The sequence below is a fragment of the Humulus lupulus genome, chromosome 3 (genome assembly GCF_963169125.1).
Source record: "Humulus lupulus chromosome 3, drHumLupu1.1, whole genome shotgun sequence".
NCBI classification, from domain to species: Eukaryota; Viridiplantae; Streptophyta; class Magnoliopsida; order Rosales; family Cannabaceae; genus Humulus; species Humulus lupulus.
In genome coordinates, this window is record NC_084795.1 from 26,586,326 (window position 1) to 26,596,778 (window position 10,453).

The 10,453-nt window shown below is 38.6% G+C and overlaps 1 protein-coding gene across 1 annotated transcript; it reads right to left on the reverse strand.

Annotated features, from left to right (window-relative positions):
• Positions 1 to 7,398: 7,398 nt before the first annotated feature.
• Positions 7,399 to 9,326, reverse strand: LOC133822381 (F-box protein At1g67340). The gene is made up of 3 exons (XM_062254691.1): positions 8,939 to 9,326; positions 8,656 to 8,818; positions 7,399 to 8,539 (listed from the first exon to the last, which is right to left on the reverse strand). The coding sequence occupies exons 1-3, from the start codon at positions 9,217 to 9,219 to the stop codon at positions 7,772 to 7,774; spliced, it is 1,212 nt and encodes a 403-aa protein (XP_062110675.1). The 5' UTR covers positions 9,220 to 9,326; the 3' UTR covers positions 7,399 to 7,771.
• Positions 9,327 to 10,453: the final 1,127 nt, after the last annotated feature.

Consider the following 10,453-nt stretch of genomic DNA (forward strand, 5'->3'; position numbering starts at 1 on the left):
CTCAAAGGAAAGGGCCAATGGATTAATGTGAGAGGTCCATGAAGGTTTCTGCGGAGATCACACTAAGGGGTAGAGTGTATCAAAAAAGATCCTAAGGCAAGGGTACTTCTGGCCAACAATGAATGAAGACTATGTGGATTTTGTTCAGAAATGCGATAAGTGTCAGAGGTTCTCCAAGATACCACGAGCAGCCCCCAACGAACTAAAGCAAATGCAAAGTCTGTGGCCATTCGCAGTATGGGGAATAGACTTAATCAGATCTTTGCCCATAGGAAAAGGCGGCGTCATATATGTCGTGGTGGCTGTTGATTACTTCACGAAGTGGGCCGAATCTGAGCGACTTTCAACCATAACGACCAAGAAAGTGCTGGACTTTGTGGTCGAAAACATACTGTGTCGCTATGGATTGCCAAGAAAAATTGTCTCAGACAACGACATGCAATTTGATAGTGATCTATTCACGGATTTTTTCCAATGGCATGGAATTATCAAAAGCTTTTCTTCAGTAGCTCATCCGCAGACAAATGGACAAGTCGAGGCTGTCAATAAAACACTAAAGGATACTCTGAAAAAAAAAAAAAAAAAAAGGCTTGAAGAAGCAAAAGAGGCATGGCCAGAACAGTTACCTGAAGTCCTCTGGTCATATAGAATGTCACATCGAACAGCAACAGGCCATACTCCATTTTCCTTGGCTTATGGATATGAGGCTATGTTGCTTGTTAAATTAGATCCTCCGTCACATCGACGAATGGCATACGATCAAGACACTAATAGCCAGTTATTAATGGAATCTTTGGATTTGGTCGATGAAAGGCGCGAGCAAGCCCAACTCCAAGTAGCAGCTTACCAGCAAAAAGTCACCCGGTATTTCAACTCTAAAGTACGTGAAAGAAAATTTAATGTGGGGGATCTGGTACTTAGAAGAGTTTTCCTTAACACCCGCGATCAAGCTGCCGGAGTACTCAAACCTAACTGGGAAGGACCCTACCAAATCGAAGAAGTCCTCCATCCAGGCACTTATAAACTTGCTCGCTTAAATGGAGATCTCATTCCTCGTTATTGGAATGGAGAACACCTGCGCAAGTACTATCAATAAACAATTCTTCTTAAAAGAATTGGCTTGTATTCATTTTACTTTTTACAAGTTTATGATCTAGGGTTAGTCAATCTTGTGACTGATCGCTTATAAGTGTAAGATCATATTTTTGATCACTAGTACTGACACGATTGTCCATTAATTACGAGAAATAAAAGGGACTGTGCGCAGCCAGTCAATCTTGCCAATTATTGTATTGATGACAAGTATTTGCTCATTACGTGTGTTGTTTTGCTATATAATCATTTTAAATCTATATTGCGAGCAATAATGTTTGAACAGGTCTTGGTCAAGGCAAGTGACCGAGGACCTAAAGTTCCTCAATCACTTGGGGGGCATACAAGGTATCTAGTAAGCAAAGCATATCAATAAGTATATGTAAACGCACGGGCAAAATAAGTGAAAGCATACTATGGTACTTAGAGTATTTTTCAAAATTTTGTTAAATCAAACCAAAGTGCTATGCTAAGTTCGGTCATGCGAACAGATGTTATAATAAAATGAAAATATTATAATGTCAAAAGAGAAACCCTTTACACCACGAGCATTTACTACTCAGATGTAATTGTCTGTTAAAAGGAAAAGTTGCCCATGCAACAATAAAAATTTAAATTGTCTTGACACTACGAATCGAGGTCTGTGTGTCCCGAATTACAAAGATAAATAAAAATAGCAAAAATTATGAAGTAGGAGGGTCTTGAGGCGTTTGCTGGTTGACGGAGGCCCCAACTTCCTCTTCCATGCCATCAATGCCTATAGCCAAGGAGATTTTGGGGGAGGCTGGGACTTTCGCTCTTTCCTCTTCTTCAAGGCGAGCAAGGCACCTGTTTATTTGAGATTGCCTCAGGCGTTCGGAGAGGTAGTTGAATTTTGCCTCGTTGTTATGCTTCCAGAACGCGTAGAAGCAGTTGAAGGTGGCACCCTTATACCTCTCCAAGTTGCTGGCGTTGGTCTCCTCGAGCTCTTTGATGCGCTCCTCCAGCCCCTCAGTCTCCTTTCTGCTGATGATCAAATCATCTTGAAGCTTAGAGGCTTCCTTGAAATTAAGCAAAGAAGCCACCTTGAACTTCTCTTTAGTCTCGATGGCTTTAAGCAAAGTAGCCTGGTGCTGTCTTAACTCTTCGGCCAGCTTAGCCTTCTGTTCGAGCTGCTCGGAGTATTTCACCTTGGCTGCCTTGAGTTGCTCGTTATATTTTTTCTCAGCTACCCTGAGCTCCTCAGCGTGTCTTTCCTCGGACACATTAAGTTACTCGCCAAGCTTCTTTTCATACGGAGGTTCGAACCTTTTTCGGTGGAGGGTCGTTGCTACTCTCTCCACGATGCTACCTACTCCCCTTTTTCTTGCTCGAGGGAGCAGCGGGTTCGGGTTCGCTGAGCAGCGGATTCGGGTTCGTTGTACAGGTCGAACAGATCTTCAGTTTTCATGGCTGCAAAATAGAAGTGAACAGTCAAATAATGTGGATGGAGGTATCTACTAAATCAAGAAAATAAGTTCAAGGAAATTATAAGTAAGATACCCGAGCTACAACTACTGGTCGCTACACTATTTACTGTACTACTACTACACTCACTCTCTGGCTTGAAGAAGTCTGAATTTAAATTAGGAGTGTATTTAAAGTTGTCGTCCCCATCAAATAAATGACAAGGAATATGCAAACTATCTAAGAGTGAGAGGTCAGTACCGTTCTCATCTGATGATTCAAGAATAGGTTCGGGGTGTTCAGAAACCTTCCGTTTGCCATGGACCTGGTCGGTGCCATGGACCTGAAGAATACTACAATTCTAAGGAATGTATGGAAAAGATAAAGGAAATTAAATGACCAGTAAATAAATAATTTACCTCCTTCAGTGAAGGCCAGATTGTTGGCGACCAGATATGTTGTTTAAAAGTACTCCTGGAACTTTCCCACGTTGGACTTGTAGGTGATCTCACTCAGAAAGGTGTGAGCAGATTCGTGGTGGTAAAAATGGAAGAACCCCGTGTTATTGTGATTGGGGTTGGACTTGAGATCAAACAAATAGTTGATCTCGTGTGGTGTCAGGACGGACCACTTCTTATGACTGTACAGGATATAGAGAGCAGAAAGCACTCTATACCCGTTTGGTGTTATTTGAAAGGGAGCGACCTCGAAGTAGTTGGCCACCCCCTGAAAAAATAGATGAAGAGGCAAGGTTTCCCCTGCCTCAATATGATATCTCGACCAGGCGCTGAAGGCGCCCACAGGAGTTTGCCCGCTGGTCGATGGAGGGTTTGATTAGGGTTACCCCAGGAAACCCGTACTTCTTGAGGTAATTTATTACCATCCTAACTATAATATTGCTAGGAGGTGCAACGTACCATTCGACTTCTGGTCGAAGGACGTCCCGAAGTTGGGCTTTTATTTGGATTTCTTGCTGGGATGTGCTTTCGGGTGAAGGGCTGGTCGAAGGATTTTCAGCCCTAGGAGTAGGCTGTTTAGCAGGAGGAGAGGTTTTTCTTTTCTTCTAAGCAGTGGATTTTACTCGACCCATGTTTGATGGACTGGTTGAAGGTCTATTAGAAAAGGTATGAGAAAAAGGAATCTCCAAGATTAGTAACGACGGTTGTTCCTGATCTTCGAGCAACTGGGCGAACAAGTCATCGTCGATCGTCCTCTCACCTCCCCACGGGTTGTGCATGAAAATTTGCGAACAGAGAAGGGGAGATGAAAATCTACGGCCAAAAGACCAAGAAAGTGTAAAAGTTGGAATAACGTTGCTCGTGTATAAAAGTTAAGCTTTTATACGACCAGCAGCATTCTAACAAAAACACTAAATTCTATGCGAACAGTTTGGAAAATTGATTAAAAAGCAGAAGTGAAAAGTTTTTAAGAAAAAACTTTTCGACTCTGAAAGGGAGGGAAAAACCCAGTTTTTTCTACATGCTTAAAAATTGAATTTTTACTTCGATTTTACGCCTTAAATTAATAATCCTAATTCCCAAACCGATTCCCAAGCCTCATGTAGTGTTATTTCCTTATACTATCATGCTCAGACCTACATACCCGTTTACCCCAAAACAGTTTCTTTCAAGAACATTCGAGAAATCAAGGTCCAAAACAGATATAAAATAGATATTGCATGGCATCTCAACGATTGAAAAGGTCAATAAACTTACTTGGATAAAGATTGGAGCAAGTTTTTGAGACACTAAGTCAGGTGGCTGGACAGAAATTCTGTGGCTCGTCAAGATCGACTGAGTTCCTGGGTTTTCTGCGCTTTATTCTTCATTGTTCTTGAGGAGAAAGTGAAAATTAAAAAATAAAAAGTAATTTTAAGAGGTTATATATACTGGTCGAAGCACGGTTACAGAGGTAATCATAAGGGGCGATTTTCCGAGGCATGGGTAAATGCAATAGTCGTCAAACCATTTTTTGGGAAACTGCAATGATATGATTGGTTGCATTTTTCGAGAAAGCGTGGATGACTCTGACAGATTTGGCAAGGCATACGAAAGGTCAGTTGTTTATGTTTGTTTTATGCTGGTTGCAGTAAAATAAACTTGGGGGGCACAATGTTTACCAAAAAACGGCTCCTGATGACATGGCAAGATTGACCTACACGTGGCAGGAACGTGCAACTTTAAATGGATGAATCATGTTCGACCATCGATCAGAAAGTTATTGATGTATCAAGTATCTCGCTTAGGTGCGACCATCTGGTCACATACTTTCATTTACTTCCTTTTCAATATGCAATCTTGTAATATTTGCATTAATTGTATTTTCTTTTATTACCTTGATACGCAAGTCGTAATTGTAATTAAGGCCCATGAGCCCATATAATCTTCTTGAGCCTGTAAATAAGAATGAAAGGGCTCAGGGAAGGGACTTTTGAACTTTTGATCTTTGTTTTATGAGAGAATGATATAGTGTGATTATTCATCGAAGTTGTAATCTTCTCAAGGCTTGTGAAACTCATGAACCTTAGTTCATTGATCACAGTGTTGAGATTCAATATCAATAAGAACATTGGACGTATGTCATTTCCATCCAATTGGAGTTGAACCACTATAAATTGTTTGTGTCGTTTACTTTCTCTTATTTTCTTCTCATTTTCTATCGTTTATCTTATTTTGTGTCGTTGAGCAATTTGAGAGTCAACACAATGTATGTTAAAGTAATTTGGTGAAAGTAAATTTTACAAAAACACATCATACAAATAAAATAACACTTTTACGCATTAATGTTTTAAAATCACGAATGGGCAATAATCTCACAATTTTATAATTACTACGATTGTTCTGACAAATCAGTAAATAACTGAAATTGTTTGAAAAAGTAAATGAACAGTACTCCATAAAAAAAATTGTGTTAGTTAGTGTCTTACTAAACTAACACAGTTATTAACCATATTTTGTTAAGAAACTAATTATTTTAATAAGTATATTTAACAGTCTAAATAGTTATAGTAAACAATCTAATTAGTTTGACAGTCGGTAATACAAGAGTAAATTTGAATTCAATAAAAGCTGGCTATTTTAACTTTTTTGTTTTTTAAATATTAAAAAGAAAAAGAAGTGCTTCAGAAAACGGAAAAACTAGACTGCTACACTAGCTCGAGACTCAAACAACTTTCACTGTAGCGTAGGAGGATCACTATGGGAATAGAGTGGCTACAACAAGAGAATCCACTCAATAAACTTATGTGATGAATAATCTACTTCTATACATTATCTATAAAATCAATTTATAGGACGGCAGACAATTATTAGTAACAAAACCAGGAAAAAGGCACTTGATTACTACTCTCCAACTGAAACAAAATAAAAATAATTTGATACTTCTTTCAAATTATTATTAATAATACTAATAAATGGTTGGATTAGCTATGTTATACAAGTTAGTAAGAGTGATGAGATTCCAAATATATTTTATATAAAATAATTAATATGTGTGGTGAAGTATTTTGATTATGTTTTTGGTGCAAAAAACTACCAGATTTGCTAGGCCAGATCAAGATAAAATAGAAGCCTACATTAAATTTCAAAACAATTAAACAAATCTATATTCCCATGCCTAATTGATTACATGCAGATAGTAGGAGTAGATGCCGTTTCTTAACCTAACCCTATCACTCTCTCAATAACAAATCTATTTTAGCTACTTTGGTCCCCAAACATTATATTAAAGTAGACAATGTGCCTATAAATACATCATCCCAACTAAGCTACAAATTTTAATTTATTTTGAATTTTTAATCTACTCTGTCAAAAAAGGCCTCTGCAAGCTTCTGCCAAACATCAGAACTAATCGAAAAAAAATAATGGTACTAACTAGTTAAAGCATATTTGCCTTCATTTGCAGTTGGATTTCCAATTGATCAACTGTAAACCACCAATCACAATAAATTTCATTAACACATAACATGACTACATAGCACCAAGTAAAATAATATTGGAGCTAGTTTTAGCCCAAAATAATTAAAATAAAGACTAAGAAATAAAAAAAGAGAGAATCATGATAAAAATATGGAATAAGTGCACCCCCACATTGATATATACAGATGCTTTGTTGGCTATATAGATGTATTTTGCTATTATTTTCTTCCCACTGATTGGTCTTGCTATGCTCTACCCACAAAACTTTATGAATATATATATATTATTTTTTTTATATTTCTTTCTCAAACGACCATATCCCACCAATCTGCAAAACTGTATGTCCCTCACTTCCACTACTCACTCCATTTTCCATTTTCCTTTTTCTTTATTTCTTTACTTGTTGGTCAATCACTTAAATGTGTCTGACTCTTTTTGACTACCCAAAAGCCAGAAAAGAAAGTTGGGCAAAGATGGCAGAATAATGGAGCCTAAACAAAAAATAGTACCATTGGAGCCTTAGGTTGGCCTGCCCTGGCCACCCTCCCCACATACCTGCTTTCCCAACTGGCTCGCTTTTAATTTTACCAAAAAAAATAGCCCAAATGCCATAATATGACATTACAGCTTGAAATGAGAACACCCTTCATTAAAATTCAAGACAAGAAATGGCCTTATCTTTACCTCAAAGTTAAGCCTTTTCAAAAATCATAAATGAGAGAGAAGAGTATGGTTATATGGTATTTATTGGATGGTACATAGTTATACATCCATATAAGAAATATTTCGTCTGGCCCAAGTGTTAGCATAAGCTCCTCTAAAGGTAATATAGATTCGTGTATAAAACGAGTCCACAAAACTTGTGAGGTCTTGTGGTTATTTCAAGAACTGGGCATTGCCCATTTTACTCGCACAACTAAAATCATTTTACACACAACTAAAATGTGATATGAAAAATTGGTGATAAAATGAAAAAAGATTAGTTTATATTATGAAAAATTTAGAATTTTAAGTTGACCGAAATTAAGGCTGACAATGGTTGTTGCTCTATAGTACAAAAAAGTAACCCAAAAAAACAAAAAAGAAAAAATAGCCCCCATCATTTTAACCGAAAACCCCCTCTATACATCAACTGGGGAACAAAACTCCGTTTCATCCGACGGCCATGATTAAATTAATCTATATGTGTTTGCACTAAAAATGGCCAACCTGGTTTCCCTCGCAGTCTAACGCTCACTTTTGTTTTACCTTTACTTTTTTGGATAAACATTTCCGTTAACTTGTATTATCTCCGTTACAGTCAAAGTTACCTTGACCTTTTGAAATGAAAACTCTTTTCAGCTATCAGCCATCATGTCATCAGCCCCATTAACGGCTCCGTCACCGTCAGGAACTTCACCTTCCTCGTCGACCCACCGTTCCACAGGGGCACACTCGGCCTTGTGGCGAAGCTTCCAATCAAGCGCCTGACACGCTCGTGAGCAGTAATTCACTGCACCACACACAGAGCACCGACGAAACTCGTGCCTCCTCGTCTCCGGCCGGCCACATCCCACGTGTGAACAAAGTCTCAAACCGTTGCCCGGTGAACCCCCACGTGCGGCGAACCACTCCGCCATGAAACGGCTGGCGGGGTGAGCCTCCGGCGCCGGTACGTTGCAACCGAAATCGCTCAGCAACGGACAACCCGAACCGGTCAAGTGCCGTAACTGCGGGTGAGGATGAGGGTGCGGGTGGGGGAGTGGGTTCCACGTGAGCCACTGGCGCGTGGGAATACCGGAAACCGCTGCCGACGAAATAACCGACGCGAGCTCCCGCGCGTTGGCCTGGATGAGGAAACGCCTTCCCTCCGTAATATTTTGGCGGACGCCGTAGCCGTCTTGGAGGCAGTGCCCGAGCTCCCGGAGCGCGTCTATGTGACCAAGGAAGGCGGCGCGTGCACATAGAGCCACACCGGCTCTCAGGTCCTTGTCGCTTTTAGAGCCACCGCTGCCGTTGAACTGGATAACGGCGAGAGAATATAAAGCCGGCGCGTGAGAACTAATCGCCGCCTTGGCCATGAGCGAGGCTCCACTTCCTCGGTTTTGCAAACAGTAGAAACGAATCTGAGAGGGAAAACAGAATAAGAAGTGGGTGAGTTAATGCCATGAATTAATTCCCTGGAATGTTCATGCATTCAATACAAGACTAATTAAACATATGTACGTATAGATGTACTCACCATGCCGAGAGTGTAACAGGCCTCAACATTACCAGCTTCCGCACACTGTTTCAAGAATCGATGAGCCGGCTCGGACCAGTTCTTGGCATTAACGGAGAATGTTTTTGGTGAAGCTTTAGACAACACTATTGAATTAAGCCCCAAATTCTTTAATCTCTTGCATCTGTTACATGCAATCAACCCATTGATTAACGTCAAAATCATAACAAAATTCAAGCCAATCAAAGGTGGAAAATAAGCACACACAAAATAAGAATTATGCCGACAGACGAATTAGACATACGTTATCAATACGTTGGCGAAATCGGAAGGGGAACGAGCGGTGGAACTAAGTTTGGTGAGAATAGATATAACAAGGTCGTCAGGTAATGAGTCGAATAAATCATGACCGGTACCGGAAGAAATCTCCGGCGAAATTTTTGTTCTTTTCCGACTATCAATATTCCTTTGTCCGACGAAATCTTTTCGCTTGTTAATTACTTTAACCTTCTCCAAAAACATTCCTCCACCGCCAAAGCCACCACCACCAACTCTTGGGTAACAGAGACCTCTTCTTGTTCTCATACTGGGTTGTTGTTTCCCTCTTAATCTCTCAATACTCTTTACACACAGGGATAAAGAGAGAGGCCGAAAAAGAGACCCCAATCCTTATATATATAATAAGAGAAAGAAAAGAAAGGCTCTCTCTCTAAACAGCAGCGAAAATAATTAATTTATATTAAATAAAGAAACTAATCTTCCTTATTTACAAAATTACCCCTCCACTTATAGTATTGACGGTCAAACGGGGTTGACCAGATCCGTTGGTTCGTGACGGTTTCTATTTGGAATTAAAAAAAAACTAAAATAAATAATTAAATTTTTTTTTAATAATGTAAGTGTAAAAAAAAATCCTTCTCCCTTATATGCACGCTTTTAAACACAATGCACTAAAAGGGGGTACGTTCTCTTGCTTTAAATTTATGTTTGTTGGTAACAGGTGGGGCAGCTTCACTCTCTCCTGGAGTTTGTTTTAAAATCGGTTAATTTTGTTACAAGTAAAAACAACCAACTTCTGCTATTTTCCTTCACTTTTACTGGAATTTACCGTACCTGATGACCAGGTTAAAATTAATTTAGAAAAGAGTAAAAAAGACATAAATAAATACGGCATTAGAATTTTCTCGCCTTAAAAATTAAAATTAGAAATAAATTCTTTCTTTTTTAGGGAACGTGTTTGAAAATTTTCGAGTGGCAAAATGGTCATTTGGTGATTTTTCATTCTAACAAACCCTCTCAAGCCATACCTGGGTCAAACATATGAATCAGCACTGGTTCAGTTACACTTGTTTGTTTTACTTGCCTATTATACGTTTTTTTTTTCTTTTTCTTAATTTTTTTATTTTATTTTATTTTTTATCTTCGAAGTTTGCTAATTGTACTTGTCATTATATATTGCATTTTTTATAAGACAATAATGCAAATCTAAAGGATACACAATTTGACATATAATGTTTAAAATTTACGTTTCTGATAATTTTATGACGTGGATTTTTTAAATTTTATTTTAATAAATAATTTTTTCTTTTATGACTCGAAATTATTAAAGATGGGACATAAGTGTAAACCGTAAGGGTGTTAGATAAAAAATTATAATGTTTCTATTTATATCATTCTATTTATTAGCCCTTACAAAAACAGGAAAACACTGTCAAGGATTTCAATTGCCTTGCTGACTTGACACCAACATTCTTGCCAAACTTACACTAAGTAATTTGACCAAATAAATTTTTGGACAATTATACGGTGGGGGCACTAT

Bases quoted from the DNA above. Each gene is read 5' to 3' on its own strand.
- LOC133822381 (XM_062254691.1), bottom strand. From the start codon at position 9,219: ATGAGAACAAGAAGAGGTCTCTGTTACCCAAGAGTTGGTGGTGGTGGC. The intron at 8,819-8,938 runs GTATGTCTAATT...TGCATGTAACAG, and splicing joins TTCGCCAACGTATTGATAAC to ATGCAAGAGATTAAAGAATT. The intron at 8,540-8,655 runs GTGAGTACATCT...TTTCCCTCTCAG, and splicing joins CCTGTTACACTCTCGGCATG to ATTCGTTTCTACTGTTTGCA.